The 21,229-nt window shown below is 37.6% G+C and overlaps 1 protein-coding gene across 1 annotated transcript in view; it reads right to left on the reverse strand.

Annotated features, from left to right (window-relative positions):
- The window catches only part of PAX3 (paired box 3), a 105,426-nt gene that overhangs the window by 12,889 nt on the left and 71,308 nt on the right, over window positions 1-21,229 (reverse strand). Inside the window, exons 6-7 of the mRNA XM_072617937.1 lie at window positions 14,310-14,475; window positions 12,154-12,368 (exon numbers count right to left, since the gene is read on the reverse strand). Of these exons, the coding sequence (XP_072474038.1) occupies window positions 12,154-12,368; window positions 14,310-14,475 (381 nt within the window). The remainder of the gene's footprint in view (window positions 1-12,153; window positions 12,369-14,309; window positions 14,476-21,229) is intronic.

Below are 21,229 nucleotides of genomic sequence, written 5' to 3' on the forward strand. Positions count from 1 at the left end.
CTTGGAAGCCTACCTGTTAGAAGAAGACACAATGTGCCCAACTCCACCAGGAGGTTTCTTTTTCTTTCTTCAAGGATACTTGGGAATTTGGCATGCTTTGAGCCCAGCCTGCTAACCTCCTGCTAACATCCTAAGGCTAAGTGGCTGCTTTATATATTACAAGCACAGAGTACCACAGACTTCTCTAACTAAAGAGGTGAAATCTAAGTCAGCTTTAATTCCTACTATTACTGGAGAAAGGTTTGGGGGATGAGAGAGGATACCACTAAGGAACAGATTAAGCAATAGAGATTTTGAATACATAGCTTATCCTTGAATCATATTCTATGGCTTATCGGTATCCAACTACATCCCCATTGTCCAAAAAAAAGTCAAAGATAAGCTCTAGTTATATAATAGATGGTTGGGGAGGGTGGAGTGGAGAGTGGGAATGGAGTGGGAATTCTACTATGTCTAAATTTGGGTCAAGTATATTTTTAAAAATTATATTTCAATCAACTAAAAGTATCCCTGTGTGTACCCATAAGATAGAGGAGAGAACCAAACTAATGTCTCTTGTTGATTAAAGTTAAAAGATTGAATCAAATTATCACATGAATAAGTTTCAATACATGTATGTTTTTTGTTTAGTCATTTCAAGTCTGACTCTTCATGGTCCCATTTGGGGTTTTCTTGGCAAATAGTTTGCCATTTCTTTCTTCAGTTCATTTTACAGATGAGAAAACTGAGGGAAACAGAGTTAAATGACTTGCCCAGAGTCACAGAGTTATAAAGTGTCAGAGGCTGAATTTAAACTCTGATCTTCCTGACTCCAGGACCATTACTCTATCCACTGCACCTCCCAGTTATATCCTTTGTATGCTCTTCAGTAAAATGAAGGGAATTCAAGGTAATTTAGGAGCCTCCATTTCTATAAGAATATGTTTTTGTCTATTTGTTGTGGCTTGGACCATGGGGCAAAATGAACATTAGTTTAAAAACTAAAGAGAAAAACAAACAAAAAAAACTTCTAAGGAGACAGTGTGGTACAGGGAGAGAACTACTTGGTGCCTGGGCAACTTCAGAAAACTCATTTAATCTCTCTTGGCCTTGATTTCTCTGGATATAAAATGAGGGAGTTGAATGGCATGATTTTTAAGCTCTTTTCCAACTCTAAATTTATTAGAGTCAAAGAACCTGAATTCAAATGCCCCTAACTGTTGTTACTTCTTACTGATTTGAACTTGAGCAAACCACCAAACCCGCCAAAACCCTTTTATCAACAAGTCCTTTGATCCTATGAGATGTCAGAGAACACAATATTCCCTGAAGGCTGACACTAGACAATTATGCTTCATCACCAAGTCAACAACATGTTCTACACAAAGTCACAAACTATATCTAATCCAAGAGACTTGAACCAACAGCTTCCAACTCTACATCAACAACCCTGTGATTTTACGTAACACATTGTTAGGATGGGTCATTGAGGACTCAATCCTTAGAACATACTTAAATTTGCCCTTTCCAGTAGGTTATACAGAGTATATGCAGTATTCCCTCTCTGGTTTCATTTCAACAAGTGGAAACCTTAATGAGGGGATAGTGCTATAACTGACTGAGGGGATAGTGCTATGAAGTCACAAGGGGGTCTTATGTTTGTCCTGGGAACCAGAAGGACTCAAGAAACTCTTGCCAGAACAAAGTTCCCATACAAAAGGATCGATCACCCTACTTTCAGCTTCTTGAAGCAGAATTGATTTTAACTTCCATGTGTTGAGAGACAGTGGCTGTTTTATTTCCCATTCAACCTCCATGTATCCATAAACTCATGGCAACTCTCTTTTCTGCTAATTCTTTCTTGATCTTATGTGGGAAAGTATTCTAAGAAGGGTATGCCTAGGCAACTAGTGAGATAGGGAGATCCAGCAAAGCCATTATTTATGACACAATGTGCTAGAGTGTTGGTACCCTATCAATATTAATAATTGATTCTAAATGGCTTGGCTTAGTCCACAGTTATGACATGGTTCCCTGAATCCAAAAACCTGTTTCATCAGCTGTGATTCTGACTACCACTACCTCTAACCTAATGACAGGCCTGAGCTGTAGGGTATCAGCTTCTATTACCTTTGCCCTACATTATCATTCCTATTGCTTAGCCTTTCTGAAATACACACTCCTTTCTGATGCCACACAAGATATACTGGATACAGAAAAAACAAACATACTTTACACACTCACATACATACATACACACACATACACACACATGCACACAGACACACACACACAAAACAAACTCATATTCAATGAAGCAAGAAGATGGTCCCTATTGGAAGATCCATCTTTTTTCTCAAAAGATAAGAAGCATATGGACTATTATTTTCAGAAATAGTAATAACAACTGACATTTCTGTTAAGGCTAGAAAAACACTTTACATTAACTTATTTGATCCTCATAAATTTGAGCTAAGTGCTATATATATAGTTATATTCATTTAAAGATGAGGAAACTGAGAGCTTAAGTAACTTGGCTAGCAAATGATAACCTAAGGTAGAATTCACTCAGGTCTTCCTGAGCTCTATCCACTATGCATGTTGCCTCTCATTTTTTGTGGGGGAAGGGGGTCTGAAAGCAGTCCAGACCTGTAGGTCTGGGAAACTACTGATGATAAACTTTCACTGGTTTAATCTTTTTCTTAGAAACTTAGGGTTGCCAAGGTCACAGAGAAGTTATTTTTCCATGGTTACACAACTTATATATAATAAAGACAAGACAAGAACTCAGATCTTCCTCATTCCAAGACCTTCTATCCATCCACTAAGTCCTGTTGCCTCTCATAGTAGTAATATGTTGATATTATAATCATTATTACACAGATGAATCTGGTTTTGACATAGTATAACTCTGTCCTATTTGTTAAGCACATTACAATAATCTGTTATTGAGATGGAAACTTCTTGGTTATATGACATAGCTTAGAATTACCACCTTACAATCCTTGTCAATATATTTCAATGTCCATATAATGAACCTCAGTAATTAGGATGACTTCCTTTACCCTAGCAGTCCTTCATTCTTGCATTTGCCTTTAGCTCTCTTTCCAGAAGCATAGTGTTTATCTGTTTTACCAAGATTCTAATGACATTAATAAGTTGAAGAGACAGTGTTACATGATTATCATTGCTGTTTTCTAAAAATGTCCATTTTTCAAGTCTTCACCATATGTTCTACCATTTACTTCTTAGCACATCTCTGAAATATTCCCATATCACTGTTCTATTTGGTTACAAGTAATCAGAGAAATAGTCATCTAAGCCAACTGGTCCAGGAGCTCACTGCCCAGAAGTAGCTGCACTTACAATAATACCAAATTGTGTTAAAGATTCAGGACAACCCTCAATTCAATGAGGCCTGCCCACATTGCAACTGTTTTCTAACTCAGTAGGCTACGTAGTTCCTTCTGTTTCCCATTACCCTCCCACTTTCTTCTCTCTCTTTACTACATATATACATATATAGAATAAGACTTCACTACATAATATCTTACCTAAGAACTATGCAATGGTGATTTTATTCCTTCTCTTTCTTTTAATGCTTTATTTATTCAACAAGCAGTTATGAAGTTCCTAATTGTGCCAGGTACTAAGTTAGTCAGCTAAGGATTCAAAGGTAAAATGAGAATAATTCTTGCTCTCAAGAAGTTTACACTCTCCTGGCTTGTTTTATCTATGATATTACTATGCTTTTCCTTGTTTTCTGGAATCCACAAAGAAGGTATTGTACCAGTCTGAGGAAGTGGACATCAAAAGAGATGTCCTGGAAAGATCCTGTACTCAACAATCAAGGAAATCATTTCAGCTCCAAATGAACCCTTCTATGGAACCCCATGTGTTCCCTTCTATGACATTTTACAAAATCAAGGATTAGAGCCAAAGAATGGGGTTATATTTCTTGTTTTCTCAATGGGTGGGGGAGGGACTAGTGGGAGAGAGAGAATTTGGAACTGAAAATGAAAATAAAATAAAAAACAGCAACAGCAAAGAGTAAGATCCAATTTCAGACCAAACAACACAGTTTGATGAGCCCAAAGGTTCTTGACCTGGAGTCCGTGAACTTTAAAAAATATGAAAGCTATATTTTAATACAATTGGTTTTATTTTATAAATCTGTGTATTTTATACTATGAAACTAAGAACAATATTCTTAGGAGGCATCCATAGATTTTGCCGGACTACAAAAGGGATGCATGTTACCAGAAAGGTTAAGAATACCTGGCTTAGACGGAATATCCAGAATGCCTAAATTAAGCCACAAGTGTTCCCTGAAAGAAAAAAATGATTCTTCAGAATAATGGCTTATTTCTTTCATTTTGAAAAAAAAGCATGCAAGAATTAAAAGCATGAAGGAATTAAACTACGGAAACATCATCTCATGGTCCAAATAGACAAGCATCAACGCAGCGCCACATGAAGAGTCCGTATGACTTACTAGCTGGCAAAGATAAGTCAACCTGGCTGTTCAAAAACATTCCAGTTTTGCTCATTGAGGGATGAGGACTGCACCAAATCCTCTCACAAGAGTGTTCTGTCAGGCATCGAACTGACCAAGTACTGACTAAATGTTGAGAGTGGGCTTTATTTTTAATGCTACACTGTACACTGAAATGCATACACCTCTGATGAAACCCAGACTGTTTTTCAAGGACACATTCTTCCAAAAGACCCACAAATAGTACACAACTAATGACTGAATCGAGTCTTCTGTGTCTACCCAGTACAAAGCCCACATTCAGCCTCTAATTGAATAAATATGCAAGTATTCAGATTTCTGTAGATATTGCCATTTTGCAAATACAGTAATGAATTAAAAGCTTTGCATTGCATTCCAGCCACATATAAAGGGTTGATTCAGGCCACTGGCCTCATACTTGATGCTAGTATGACTCTTCTGTGCATGACTGACTACAAAGAAAAACTTTTAATTCTAGTAGCTTAGTTACAACAGGATGTGCATACTCAGTCTTTGATCCTCAGTGGTCAGAGTAGTTTCAATGGGCCTGAAACAGAAGGGGATATTCCATTTAATTTATACCATCTCTGCTCCAAATCCACATTCCTGACAAAGGGATTGACTATTAAAAGAAGTTCAACAGAAAGGGATTTTTCTTGTTGCTGTTCTTTTTAGCTATAAAATACAAGTTTCCACTATTTGCAATTATTCCCTTCTTTTAGAAAAGGAAGGAAAGGAGGGAAGGAAGGAACAGAGAGAGAAATAGAGAAAGAAAGAGAAATAGAGAAAGGAAGGAAGAAAAAGAGAGAAATAAAGAAAGGAAGAAAAAGAGAGAAATAGAGGAAGGAAGGAAGGAAGGAAGGAAGGAAGAAAGAAAGAAAGAAAGAAAGAAAGAAAGAAAGAAAGAAAGAAAGAAAGAAAGAAAGAAAGAAAGAAAGAAAGAAAGGAAGGAAGAAAGAAAGAAAGAAAGAAAGAAAGAAAGAAAGAAAGAAAGAAAGAAAGAAAGAAAGAAAGAAAGAAATGCTGGCCAAGTCGTTTGCATCTATTAAAGTCTCCAAAGTGCCAGCTGATGCAAGATGGAATGCCTGTAGTTGACAAAATCCAGGACACTCCTAGACTAGAGGGGTAGCAACCACAGACCTACAGAGTACCACCAAGGCACATGGCCAACTCCGACATGATGTGGACTCAATAAATGGATTAACGGCAAAGTTTTCAGCATGGAGCAAAACATCTTAAAACTTTAATAGAGCAGCACTGAGAAATATTTCAAGGCCTGTTGACTTTTCCTTGTACAGCCAGAGGTGACTCACTCTTGAGGGTGAGTCTTCCAAATTTCAGAAGGCAAGGTGCAAACATCACCTACCTAGTAAGAAATACAGTGAAATGTTAAGGTCTTTTAAGACTTGGTCCCCTTTGCATGGGATCTCTCTGTTACTGAGCTTTGCTTCCAAAAACACTCTTCTCCAGTCCCATTCATCTGTTTTCCTCCATGGACTAGTTTCTGGAAAGTGTAGGAAGGGAGGTAATGAATCCACTGGGAACTATGTTGTAACCACCGGCTTGTCTGGTTCTTAGTGGCAAGAACAGTCTAAGCTGGGGACAGCAGGATTTGTAACCTATGTGTTAAATGTACAAAATAAATGACCCAACTGTCGACAATACTAGTCATCTTGTAGTTGCTGGATTCCTGCCCAAAAAAGTTCAGAAAAAAATAGCTCTTCAGAAACAGGAGCCGCCTGATCCACATGGAAAAGGGTAAGTCTTACTACCTTGCCATCTATCACCATAACAAGAAAAGGTCAAGGGATTCCCATGCCACAGTAAAAAAGATTTTCTTCCTACGTCAAAGATAGATGGACTAGGGAAAGGGGAGGGGGATAAGCAGGAGAAGGAAAAGAACTCAGCAAACCATTCTTAATCACTATATCCCATTCAAATAATCTGATCTGTAGTAAACTCATAACACCTTCAATTGAAAGAAACATGTTTTGACAAAGAGTTATTGTCTTGCCTTGCATCTGAAGAATTTGAGATAATTGTTAATGCTGTTGTCTGAAAATGACAAGCCAAATCAAAAGCAGTCTTGAATTTTGTGTACACATATTAACGCTTAAATGCTGCTCCCTAATAAGCTTCAGGATTAACAAATGTTTGTCAAAAGGAACTGCATTGAGCAATTGAAATCTAATTTGAAATGGAACCACGATAGTCTAATAAATATATGCATGAAACCAAGAAGCTTCATAATAAGCGTGGCTGACACCAAATATGCAATTTACATACATTACACACTAATAATCTCAATTTTAACATTATACTTTAAAGGCGGCCAGTTCATTGGCTAAGTTGAAGGCTTTCTTTTGTAAAACGGGTATGGAGAACAATACTTGAATACTAGTGTCCCTTAAACCATAAATCATTACCTTTCTCATCCAAAGATCAGTCCTTTCTACATGTAGTCTAAAGAGGATTTCTTATCGCTACAAGGTTCTGATGAATAAACCAGACTTAACAGATGAACAGTCACTCAATCTGATGAGATCTGCAGATCCACTCTTCTCTGCTGAGGTGCTGAGTTAAAGAGTGAGTCAGGCAATCTTTTTCTAACCTAGCACAGAACACTTTAAGAGCATTTTTTTCATAAGATCACAGAACTAGAGCTGAGAGAGACCTCAGAAGCCATCCAGTCCCTTCATTTTACAGATTAAGAAACTGAGGCCAGGGAGGCTGCATGACTTGCCCAAGGTCACATAGCTTGCAAGCATCAGAGGGATTCGAGCCCGAATCTTCTGACTCCAAGGACAATGCTCTTTCTACTGTATCATCCTATCCATGAAATAAGAAGTACACGCTGGTGAGTCCCTTTTAAGACCTGGCCAAAACAGGAGGTCTCCAGCTATAAATCTCACCCACGGGGGAACTCATTAATAAAATCTAAACTTTCTCAAAAAATAAAACCCTTGATAATTTAAACCTATTTTCTTATTTTGTTATTGGTTTGGGTCCTAAACCAGAAACCAAAACCTATCCATCTGCTCAAAGCTAAGCAGGAAACATGTTCATAATAACTCAGATTTAGACCAAATGTATAAAAATGGCTGAAAGAAGAGGGTTCTCGAAATTTGTGGGCTTTGAGTTTGCAAATAGAACTTCCTCTTTTCAAGGAGGAAAGGGTCTACATAAAATGAATACAGCAAAGTCTCAAAAAACTTCTTGGATATCAAATTGCTCTGTAGGAAAAAAAATTTCAATGATATAAGAGTAAATGAATCAAAACCATATGGTTCAAATTTTCCTTAAAACACACATAGTTTGAAAAATTAAGGAGGAAAAGTGCTTGGTAAAATGTGTTTTTGGTTTTACCAAACCCAAAACATTTGAAGAATCATTTGCAATGCTTGATGAACCCAAAATACAGCCAAGTTTGCTCAGTCTTATATACTCTATAACGACACAATGAAGAGCTTCCTGGAAACCTTATAAACCTCTGATGCTTTATTTCACTGAAGACACCATTAGAGGCAGACGCCAAAGAATTGTGTAAGTTTGTATAGCTTTGAAAAAAAGCTTATTAGTTTGACTGACAAAGGATTCTGTTTGGGGGGTGGGGTGGGGTTTTATTGGTTGCTCCACAATTCATTTGTTGCAATGAAAATTCATCTGAAGAGCAAAGGCTGAAATGTTCATCAGTCCCACATCTAGGACATGTGGCTGTATTTCCTCACACTCTATGTTCTATGTTAGCATTTCATTCCCCTCCACATGCAGAATGGTGCTAGCAAGCAGTGTGCTGCATCTGGATGTGAAGGGAGGTGCATTTCTTGGCCTCCCCATGCACAGTATTCTTACCTAAACCAAGAGAACAGCAGGCTAGAGAAGCCCTTTGCCAGTAAAAGACAGGATCTACTTAATAAGGTTTTTAGTTTTTGAGAAATTGTGCTAGGTCACTCATTTCAAGCCATTCGCCCCTCTATAAGATCTCTGCAGCCTAAGGAATCATAGAACTTTGGAGCTGGAAGAAACTTCAAAGTGTCTGTAATCCAACCTCCCACCCAAGGCACATGGCCACCCAGCCTTTGCTGATCTATTGAGCACTGAAATGTTTTATGAAAGTTTCCCCTAGACATGAAAGAGTATTGGGAATGCCACTGACAACTAGTGGATAGGCTCATACTTTTTGATGGAGGAAGTGAAAGGTATGATTTCATATTCTTAGGAAGGTTTTAGTAACTTTAAATGAGATGATAATTTTTATTTTTACTTCTTCAACTAACTTGCTCTGCATTTCAGAACAAGTCTTTCTGTGCCTCCATTTCCCTAAATGAAAAACAAGAATTATTCCCAGCTACACTAACAGGATGAATTAGACAATCATACCTAGCAAGGTCCTTTCAGCTAGTTCTTGAAGAATATGAATAAAATTGCAAAATATTTTGTTCATATTCATTAATTCTTAGTTTTTAAATCCTTTTTAAAAATCTTAGAAGATGAAATGATGAAAAACAAAATTAAAAATGCCCCTCCCCATAACTTGATACATACACACAAGTTAAAAAATATCCTCTCCTTACATAAACTATTCATTTCTTTTCAAGAGATAAAGTAGCACTGTTTGGGTTTCAGGGACATTTCATTTAATTCATACTTTTAGGAACATTATGGCTTATGGTTTCCAAACTTGGAATGCCATCAATACTTGAAAGTCTCTGATTCTAGGAAAAAGAAGTTAAAGAAAATGTATAAAGATATCTCATCCATTAAACAATTCTTACCAAATAGAATTCAAATGAGTTTACTATAATACCAGCTCCAATTTGGTTTGGGGTCTAAAAAATTAATAAGAACAGTACTTGGCAAAAGTACAATGTGAATCTGTCTAAACCCAGATCTTGGAAAAATAGGCAGTATGAGACGAAATTGAAAATAAGGCATGGAACCACCCATCCTATTTTTTCATATGAAATGTACTCCTTTCTCTCTAGATGAGGGAATGAATGAAACTATTCTCCCATGATGGTGGCTAAGGTGTCATCACCCTTTCCTCAATGCAGAGTTTCTTTCTTCTGTCCTTTTCAGCTAATGAATGGAGTTGTATCATGAGAAGATAGACTTCCTCCTGTGCTTGGCTTCTCATTGAAGCCAGTGGGCCAAAAGTGGGTCCCTTTGCCCTAAATAAAGTTATGTCTAGTACTGTGACCCATTCCAGTAGCTACAGTCAGACAGAGTTACAAGCTACACAGGCCTGAGTTCTGCTCTTAAACTTCTCTAACTCATGTGAACTGGCTTGGTTCAATATCTTTTCGTCTTCATTTCTCCAAATTTACAAGAGGAAATAAGAATAGGCTATAAATAAAACCTGCTCCCTTTTTCTAATTCATTAGGCTATTGCAAAAACTAATGAGAAGCTGTGTATTAATGGTGGTAATCTGAGGAGGACACATATGCTAGGAGTACAAAATATCCTAGTTCTACCGTGATGAGTCGTCATGAAATGGGGAAAAGGGAAATTTGGTGTGGTTGGAAGACCACTATACTAGGAACCAATAAACCTGAGTTTCTTGATCTATACCACCAATTCCCTAGGTGGGCCTGGGCAAGTCTCTCTGTCTCTCTGGTGCTCAATTTCCTCAGCTATAAAATAAGGGGGTAGGTAGATCCCTTCCAGCTTTCAAATTCAATGACTATCATGGTGGGGCAAAACAGCACAATGGATTTTTGTACTTCCTGACAAATAAATGATTCTTTTTCTCCTTGGATGATGAAGTTTCTTGACACAACAGTGACAACGTTATTCTCATCAATGCCAATACCTCTGGCCTCACTCTTCTAAGGTTATGGAATGGGTCCCAGGTTGGAATTTATTTTCATTTCAGTATTTAGTTCAAGTGTGTGTGTGTGTGTGTGTGTGTGTGTGTGTGTGTGTGTGTGTGGTCACTATTCTAAAATTATGAGATGGGTCTCAGGTTGGAGTTTATTGTTATTTCAATATTCAGATATTCAGATAATAAAGAGTGGGGGGGAGGGTGGATATGTTTCAATAAAAAGCTTTTCTATGGTCCAGAATGACTGGTGCTGGAATTGACTCTGATAACTGCTTCTGATGGATTAACTCAGGGCGCCCAAGAGATTCCTAGAAGAAGCGCCTCCCCTCCCCATGTTTGGAATCTGGGCACTGGAAGATGAATCTTTGAATGGACTGCCATGCTTTTAGCTCAGAGTTACATTTGGAAATACCAGGGCTTCAAAACTAAACTTATTAAAGTCTCGTTGGAAGCCCTTTCGTTGGTTTTCATGTTGTTCTTTTTCAACTGAGGTTTAAAGTCATCCTGTCCCTCCCACCCTCTCTCCTTTTCCTTCCCTCTCTCCCTCTTTTTTTAATCCCACTATGTGCTATAGGAATCTATGAAACTTAATTACATTGACTGTTACAAAAAAAGGGCTTATGAACTTTTGCCTTTAGGCAGAAATGTTTATTTCATTGGCTTTGCTATTCATTCTTTTCAACCCCAACGTCTTTGAACTTTTCAGCTGCTCAGAGTTATCACCGTTGTGCAGAGACCAGGAACTCCACTCCCGAGATGCAAACCACAAGTCGGAGCGAAGGAAGGAGGCAAAGATATATGAGTCGTTATTTTGGCCACCCTTTGTGCCATTAAAATCTCATTTTCTGCCTATTAGAATGCCCTCTCCCTGCTCAGACAGTGGTGATCGTCGGTGATTAGTGTGTAATTGAGTATAATTGTCTTTTCACTTTTCATTTGTGTCATTCTGTGCCTCTCTCTGTTTTTCTCACCACTGAGAGGAAAAAAAGGTTGAGAAAAGATAAAGCTGTTCAAACTCTCCCTCTTAGCCCTGAAGAGATTCCTGATTGTAATTATAGATTGCAACCCCATCGGTGACATTTCTCCAAATTCCACGGACAGCTATTGCCCACACCTGGGCTAAGCTCGAGCTAATAAAATCAAGACTGTGTATTTCAACAACTGCTAATAATGTCAACTTCAGACAGATGCCACATGTAGGAAATTTACCAACCTTCTGACATGCCATTATCAAGGCAATTTATTAACACGATTTCCCAAGGAAAGCTCATAGTCCAATGCAAATTAGAAAAACAATTACGACATTCAAATATTTGTCTATTTCCAAAGAGGGGCCCTTCTTCTACTCTGTGCATTTCTAACTCATTTATTCCAGAGTACAGTGGGCATCACCTGGGGCTCTCTCCACATGACTTGTTTGTTTCTTCTCAAGTTGTTTTGTCAAAGCTCTGGTATTTTCTTAAAGGGCCCTTTTTTCTGGAAATCCTATCAGCTGACCAAATTTCATAGAAGATGCCAATGTTTGTGAAGTTTCCTAACCAAGAAACAGGACTAGGGGGTGGAGAAGGCTGCACATTACAAAAGCCTTGACAACTAAATGTAAACACCAAGTCTGGATGATTACATTAAAAATCACTTGAAATTAAAACTAAGCTACAACTTTTGATGCAGCCAGTAGGGGGGGGAAAGGAAACTAGCAAACTAAAATCATGTGGCTTGTATAAAGAATACATTATGGTTTAAATTTGGCAATTCATTATACTGGTGCCTCAGGGAATAGACGATTTGGTTCTGGTATACAGCAAATCCTCTGTCTGGAAACACGGGACTGACCTGAGGTGAAAGGCCATTGCCAATGGCGGGGTTCATAGGATTGGAGGGCCCGGATGGAGGCACAAAGCTGTCTGTATAGCTGGAAAATCCATGTCTGGTGCTGGGCAGGCAATATGCTGAGCTGCTCTCTGGATTGGATGGGAGCGTACTTTGGTGCACGGTGCTCGGAGGAAGAGGTTGAGGTCTGTGGACCGTACCGCTGGGGTCAGAGACAGCTAAAATGAAAAGAGACATTTTTAAGCAGGCATTCATTTCTTTTGTGCTCCAAATAATTTCAGCATGGAGGTTCCTTGTTCACCCACTGTCCCTTAGTGTGCCAAAACTTTAATTATCAGCTGGTTCTTAACTTACCAGAGTGGAATTTATCAAAGTATCTGGGAACATAGTTTTATACTTGCAAATTTACACATATATAAACTATACCAACCTGGAATTATCAAAGCTTATTTCTGTACATAAACATATTCTTCTCTATGCCAAGTACTGAACATTCCATATATTGACATTATTTCCAGCTTGAATTATCAACTGGGTAGGCCAATATAAGAACAGGAAGTCTCAAATTTATGGTCAATATATTTTGAAGGACTCCCTCAATACTAACAAAAGGATGATATAAAACACAACCAAGTTTCATTTAATCTCATGGTGATGTTTTAAGTTTCAAAATAATTCTGTGTTTATAGCCAACATTCTCTAATCAATCAAAAAGTTACAAAATATTGGGGGTTTTTCCCAAAAATTACCTAGTTAGAGCCATTCCTTTATGATTGCAAGCTTGGATATAAATGCAACAGCAAAGGATAGATCTTATTCACATTCATGAAAGCTCATCAGTTTCTAGAAACTACTGGAGAACTGCGTTATACCACAGCATGTTATTAACACATGTTCAAATACAGATACACGTTAATCATACTTTCCCTTACCTCCCTCACCCCCAAAAAAATCCATTTTTTTTTTTTACCTTACCTTTCAGTAAGGTAATTGTCTTAGGGAGAGGTTATTTCCTTAACAACAATGTTATAAATGGAAATTTCAATCCTAAACAGCCAAATTCAGATTACAAAGACTCAAATGAGTCTTTACAGAGATCTGAGACTAGAAACAGACTGAGTTGCCCACCATTAGCTACTGCTCATATTTAGAGTGGTAGGAGGAAGAGTGAAAAGAGCGTTGGGCCTGAAGTCAGGGAGATCTGAATTCAAATCCAGTTTCAAACACTTGCTAGCTGTGTGTCCCTAGGCACTTGACTGCTGTCTGCCTAAGTTTCCTTATCTATAAAATAAGGATAATAATAACAACCATCTCTTGAAGTTGTTGTGAGGATAAAATGAGATGTTGGAAAGTGATTCGCAAACCTCAACTTGCTACATAAATGTTAGCTACTACTGTTGTTGTATTATTATATAGTGAAGGAAATATGACTGAATTTGCAGAAGTTGGGCTAAAAGTTTTTAAAATCTAATGTGGCTTTTTTTTTTCTGTTTTCTTTTCCTTTGTAATCTAAGCAGCTAAGGTAGGCAATTAAAGCTGCGTATTTGTGAATGGGATGGCTATAGACCCCCTTACCTGTGAACTGTTTGTATGACCACTCTTCTGTGATATTGAACAGCCCCAGTGAAAGTAACAATTAATTGGACACCAGAGCTAAGCAGGGCTGGTTTCCAGGGACCGTCTGAGGGACCTTAGAGTAGAGCACCCAGAAGATCACTGAGTTCAGATGGTTCTCCATTTCAATGCATTAGTGACATAATTGTGAACATCCAGTTAGAATGATGTTCCTACTAAAATGACTGATTTCTACATAGCACAAGTCAGGGCAACTTTGTGTGGGGTACTCTTATATATAATGTTCCTTACAGACAACAAAAACATGATAAAATATGGTTAGCCTATGAATTCCCTTATTCTTCAGATCCTGCACAGGAGGATGAATATAGAGGATATCATAAAATGAGCCGAAGAAGCAAACCATTCCAGCATCTTTGCCAAGAAAACCCCACATGGTGTCACATACATGAACTGTCAAACACAATTGAAATAACAACATACGTGTGTATGCACATATGTAATATGTATATGTGTGTATACATACATACATAATCTTAACAAAGTAATTAGATTTTAGTCTCTTTTGCTCTTTTCCAACATACCTTGTGGGATAGATGTAGGTTGATAGGAGGTCTCTGACAGCTGGTATGTTGGGAGAGTTGGCATGGCAGTAGGAGGGAATCCCCCCGGAATTAGATGGTTGAAAGCCATCAGCTGATTGGCCCCAGCTTGCTTCCTCCATCTTGCCCGGCGGTTGCTAAACCAGACCTATGGATTTAATTTAAAATTTGAGGATTTCACTGATGAAATAATGGTACATTCTTAACGAATTTTCCATGCTAAAAAGGAGCATGATCACTCAGCTTTCTGTTTGCTTTGGGGCTTGGGGTGGGGTGAGGTCGAGGGGAATGGAGAGAGTAAGGAGAACCAAGTTTCAGGGATCAGTAAAAGAACTTTAGGGATTCTCATTGATCCTGTATCATCTTTGTGGTGATCAGAGTCCAGAATGAATAAGCAGGAGTAGGGACAACAGCGACCTATTCCTGCCCATCATCACTTCCATCCATCTCTTCATAGATAGAGAGACATACATTAGATATATAGATACATGTGTTATGTATATGTATATGCATTCATATGTGTGTATATACATGCATATATTCATATATAATTATATATAAATGCAATATATACCTTTATACATTACATATCATATATAATATAACATTATACGTATATTATATATGTACATATGAATACATACATAGTGTGTGTATATACATACAAATTATATGTGTATGTATATGAGTGTATGTATGTGTATATATATATATATATAATCCTGAATTAAGCAAATAAAATATTAAAACCTTGGCATCTAATGACACAACATAATAGACAGGGCACGGAAACCATATGCTCAGGGCTTTATATTATATCATTCTTATGCCCCAGATCCAATGTTTTCCAAGGCTATCCCATTGACCAGCTTTGCCACCATATTTCAGGTCCTATTAGTCTGCCTGTGAATATCTATGGCTTTTGTATGTGCAGTTCTGAGATACCCATAAAAATTTCAAAACAAGGAACAGTATTGCTTTCAAATTGTGGGTCATTACATTACTCCTAGTGGGAATGAACAAGGTATACGGAGGAAGCCGAACGTTTAAAACGAGGAGTGCGCTAGGCTTATGAGGCTGCTTTTTAAATGATTTTAGGAGTATGAGGAGACAGAAAAGAGACTAAATATTAGAAAAAAATGCAATTGTCTTAGAAATGCTGAGTGCTATTATTTTACACATGCTCTACACAAAACTCTGAAATGTAAGCGGGGTCCCTAGAAGGATTATGCCTAGAGGTACATATAATTTTTCTTAAGTCTCCATAAAACATTGCTCTGGCTGCAGGCTACTTTTCCAGACTTATTTAATTTTACTCATCTTCACGCACTATATTCTAACCACACTGACTTACTACTTTTCAAACTCAGCATTACATTTCTCTTTTCCATGGATTTGTTCACACTATTCCTCATTCCCAAGACGCTTCCTCCTCATTTCTGGCCCCATTGTATCCTGAATTGTCTTCAGGAAAACTTACTGCTCCTTATGAAGCATGTCCTCATTCTTTCCAGTCTAGAAGTTCTTAACTTTGCGTGTCTGTGTGTGTGTCTGTATGCGTGTGTCCGTGTGTCCTGAATCCTTCGAGCAGTCTAGTGAAGCCTATTGGCCCCTTTTCAGAATAATACTGTTCTTGTATAAAATAGCATTCGTAGAATTACAAAAGAAACCAATTACATTGATACAGTTATCAAATTACTAAAATTGAAATAAGGTCATGGATTCCAGCTGAAGAACTTCTGGGTCAAACCTTCTCATTATAACCTCATAGATAGTTTTGGAATCAGAACAAGAAGGAAACCAAATGGCCCAAGATTAGCAGCTAGTACGTTGCAAAGCTGGATTTGAACCCACTTAAACTCTAAGTATGGTATTCCTTCCAATATATCATTCTCCCTTTGCTAAATAGCAGAGTGGTCTTAGGCTAGTCACTTTTTACCTCTCTAGGCTTCAGCTCCTTCTTCTGAAAAATACATAACTTGGAAGAAATCTTCCCTAGTTTTAACATTCTAGAGTCTACATTAGAATATCATGCTTCTTGCGCTTCCAACAGACAGACAAAATCCATGCCTGACGTCCCACGTTGACCACTGTTCTCACTTGCTCTCTTAAGTTCATATAAATTAACTGTCCGTTATAAAACATTAGGTGGATAACATCAAGGGTGAATGACATCTTCTGTAGCGCTTGCCAATCTACCACAAGCCCAGGACGGGCTGCTTATGCTAATGTAATTGCTTTCAAGACATGCTACTTCCTTTGACCATCCTCTCTGGTCTCCAAACAGCTCTCCTGCCCCTATTTACTCATGACCATCATACAGAAAGAGGAGAGAAGAAAGAAGGTGATATAGTCAAAAGTACAACCAGAGGAGAAATAACAATAGTTGCTAGCTTTTATAGAGAGCTTTAAGTGCTTTTATAAAACTTATCTTTAATTTATGGAATTAAAACAAGCATATCCATAAGAAAGTGTAGTTTTTAAAAAGATGATTGCACATGAAACTGCAGATCTATTATGTACAACTTTCTATTCCTTTTACAATTATTATCTCAATTTATTTATCTTTACAACAACCTAAAAGGTGGGTGCTAGGATTGTCCTCATTTTAGAGTCGAGGAAACTGAGGTTGAATGACTTGCCCAGGGAGACACAGTTACTAATTGCCTGAGCCTGGACTTCAACTTGAGGCTTCTCAAGTCCAGCTCCAGGGCTCTATCCACTGTAACCCCAGTTGCTCCTTTGGAATATGTGAACTCATCAGGAGCAATCAGAGCAGGCCATGTTCTTATTCCAACACCCTAAACTCAAAGACAAGTATTTATTCTAAATTAGTCTGAGTTACAGACCTGATGTCTGACCTTGAACAACCAATGAATTGCTCCTAGAACTATTGAATGCTCAGTGAGAGCATCTAGTCTAGCCTGAGAAAACTGTGATTCACACAGATGAAGTCATGAACCCAAGGTCACACAGCCTCTTAATGACAGAACCTGGGCCAGGAACCAGGTTTCCCGTTTTCTAGTCCAGTAGATTTAGAATCTGTGAATTCTCCTCTTGTTGACTTCTAGCTTTCCTTCTATAAAAGCACAATAATCATATTTACCTAGTTTAAAGAAACAATTTAACAAAACAAAACACTCTCATGAAAGCATGTAAGAAATAAGTATTTCGCACATCATAAAATCTGGTGAGAGTCACTCTTTCCCACTAAAACTTTATCACCTGTGATTATTTGCATAGTAACAGCTACAATAACTAAAGCCAAGATAAAATTACAAGAACTATAAATCCCCATGGTTCAGGCCATCAGCTGATCGCCAGAGAAGGAAAGAATTCTCTTTCTATTGCCCCCTACCAAGCTATGATACAGTATTACATAATCTGATACATTACAAGGGGGCAAGTAGAGGTTCTTTTTCTCTAAATGTTTTTGTCATTTGCCAACTCACTTCTCTTTGGAGGAGGATGCCAGATAAGTTGAACAAATAGTCCGTGGGGACACAACAATTGTAGATTTTTTTTTTTACTAAAATTCAGAATTTAGCAGACGTAACTCAATACACTTTTTCCATGTGAGGATAGACTAAAAAAAGCACTGATGTAAAAATATCAATAGTTTATTCTCATCTCCAGGGCTGATACGTACATCATGCAAAATGATTTCCATATATTGTCATTTTATTTTTATATGCATATGTACATGTATGTGTGTGCCCGCAATATTGTTAGAAACACATTTCCTCAGATATTGCTCGACAAAAAAGGGTAATTTGAGTTCGGGTCGAGGGGTTGTGTGTTTTTTTTCCTTGTTTTTCATTTTGTTTTGTTTGTCAGTCACCAAAACTGAAACCAATGCCCTCTTCCGTATTACTGAGGCAGAGAGATGTTCAGTTCCCTCTTTTCCAGCTCATCCTTACCAAAAAAGAAAAAAGAAGGCTTTTGTTCTTGCATTTTTTATCACCAATTGACTACTATCTTTTCTTCCATGCTGAGCTGAGCAAAAGATCCATATGCTATATGTTGTCGGGAATTTGTTAGGCCGTAGATCATAGCCATGGTGTGAGACATGATGTGTCTCAAGGGAACTGAGGAAGCCGTAAGGAATGTAAAGAGTCACCGGGTTAAAGCCACACTAAGACAGCTGTTATGTTAATGAGGGGTTCTGCTTTTCTGGCCCACTGTAGGTCACTGATATGGAAAAAGATGAACAAGGAGGGAGAAAAATTGTTGGTTTTCTCCTATTTACATCAAAAGTTAATCTATTGTGATTTTTATTTTTTTATATTTATGGAGCAGAAAGAGTTTACATGGCACCATACAACCTCACTTTATGGTTTTGAAATTTATTCTGTAATGCAGCTCCATTTTCAGTAAAGGTAAAATAAATATTATCTGTAAAATACTGTACATGCTCTTAAGTGACCTTATTCACTGTCTTCAGTTAAGGAATTTGAGAGATTTTTTTATCATTTGTTTATGTTAGAGGCAGATATGCTACTTTACAAAGAGACTTATCTCAGTCCATTTTCATTCATTTTTAACACTAGATCATTTCATGATTAGAAAATGAGGAATTCTGAGTTCTGGCTGTTTGGAAACACAGGTAACCAAATTACATTGTCCAAACTTGAAAATGTCTGCTGTCCTGGTAGACTAATAATTCATTTTTCAAATTCACTTTTAGGACCAGCCAGTAAATTCTATCATTTTCTCCTCAAAAAATTTTCAAAAATTCAAATCAATTCAAAAAAATGTGCACTAGGTATTTAATTTTAAAAATTTAACACACTTATGAAATATTATGTTATAGCAATTTATGTCAGACTTATTTCCTTCCTAAACTGTAAATTTTTGCTTATGGGCAAATTCCATATCTCATCTCAACTGTGTAACTCCCTCTCCAACATTAACATAATACCCCATATGCATTTGGTATTTAATAAAAGTTAATTTTATGATGTTGCATTATATGAGGGGCACTGTTCAGGACTATAGTTCCTGCAAAGGACTATATCACCGCTATCTTTGTATTCTCAGCATCTTTCACAGTACTTTCTACATGCAAGGATTTGAAGGATCTCTAGTTTTATTGGGAAATTCCAGTATAAGATTCCCTCACCAACTCAGATCAAGCCTTCCATGACATAGTAGATAAGTGCCTGATAAACTGTTGTGACTTAGCTAGGGTCTCCTAGTAAGTGTACATAAGAGGAGGATCTGAGTTCAGATCTGTCTGATTCTAAGTTCAGCATTCTACTCACATCGGCTTAATCAGTGTTAGGTTAGTGATGACCATTAACAAATGAAAACAAAAATTAAGTTAATAAGTTAAATACATTAATTTATTATTAAATATTTGTGGAATGGTGATCCTATGATGAGCCAAGGGTGAACAGAATGATTTCTGAACCAACCAACCAAGAAGGAATGAAGCTGATCAGAACTCGGGGGCTCTGTTGTCTGAGGGAGTTGACTTACTCTGTAAGGTCAGAGCATCTTTCCTAGTAGAGACAAGACAGGCTGCAGGAAAACAGAATGACCTAAATGGTTGTCTCAACCCTTACTCTGGTTGTGAGCATTTTAGCACCTATATAGAATAGGCATTTTCCAAGTGAGGAAAATTAACTATTAGCTATTGACATGGAAGGTTATAATACATTCTACCTCACCACCAATAATAACATTTTGCATTAAAGTTATTTCTGGTTTCCTCCTATGAAAAAGTAAGAAAATTTTCAAGGGTCACTTCTAAAAAATAATCTATGAGAAAATATTCCATTTCTTTGCTGACTATACTATGGAAAACCAAAACCCAAAGATAATTTCTTGGGCTTGGGGGATGATAACTTGCTCAAGGTCTCCCAGGAAGTCAGTGACAAACCTGGGGCTGGAACTCAGGTTTCCTGACGCCTACTTCTGTTCTTTTGCCTGATTACACTTCCTTAGATCGTTTACAATCTATTTCTGGATCCTACATGGCCCCAGGGGTATCATTTCAGTGCCTAGTCATTCCCCTGGACACAGTAGACATTCAATAAGTATTTCTTAATTGCCCATCTTGAGCACCAATTATTACTGTAATGTACAGTGACAGCTAAGAAAATTTTCCAATGATGGAATGATGGACAAACCAGAGCCGACTGCATTTTAGATACAGTAAAAAGTAAAGGACGCTTTTTAAAAATAAATTAATTAAATGGTAAAACTACTTGCAACAGATGAACTGACTAGCTTGAAACCTTACCCAGAATAGAATATTCTCCTAGCAATGACAACCAAAGACTAAATCTATCACCCCATTCCTAGTAATACTTCATTTTAAAATCTAAGAATGAGACTTTGCAAGTAACTTTCTTTAGCTCTTCTGTGGTTCTCTAAATGGCTTGGCTGTTTGTTTGGTTTTAATGTATATATCAAGCTACAAGTTTTCATGCCTCTTTCTAACTAAATAGCTTTTAAAGTAAACTGTCCAAGTCTTGATTTCCTCATCTATGAACTGTGAAGTTTGGATAGGACGATCTCTGAAGTCTTTTCTAGGATTAACATTTTTAGTGCTTATCACAAGGTCAAAGGGCACGGCACTATTTCATAGCAAGCATGAAATAAATGTTTGCTGAATTAATGAATCCTAGTCAGAATCATAACTAGTGATTTTGGCCCCAAGGGCAAGTAGCCCACAAAATGTGCCCTCAAATCCATTTTACGTCAAATTCAGTTGCTGAGAATAGAGAAGAACAACGTCCCATTAAGGGAAGACAGAGATCCTGATAGAGCAGCTGCTGGAGAGGTTGTCATCCAATGGTGAAGAGGGAAAGAGAGTCAAGTCAGGAAAGAGCTCATCCAAGCCTCTGAGAATAGGAAATAAACCATCTGCTAGCTTCCAGTATTAACTAATTATT

Source organism: Notamacropus eugenii, chromosome 6 (genome assembly GCF_028372415.1).
Source record: "Notamacropus eugenii isolate mMacEug1 chromosome 6, mMacEug1.pri_v2, whole genome shotgun sequence".
Lineage (NCBI taxonomy): Eukaryota > Metazoa > Chordata > Mammalia > Diprotodontia > Macropodidae > Notamacropus > Notamacropus eugenii.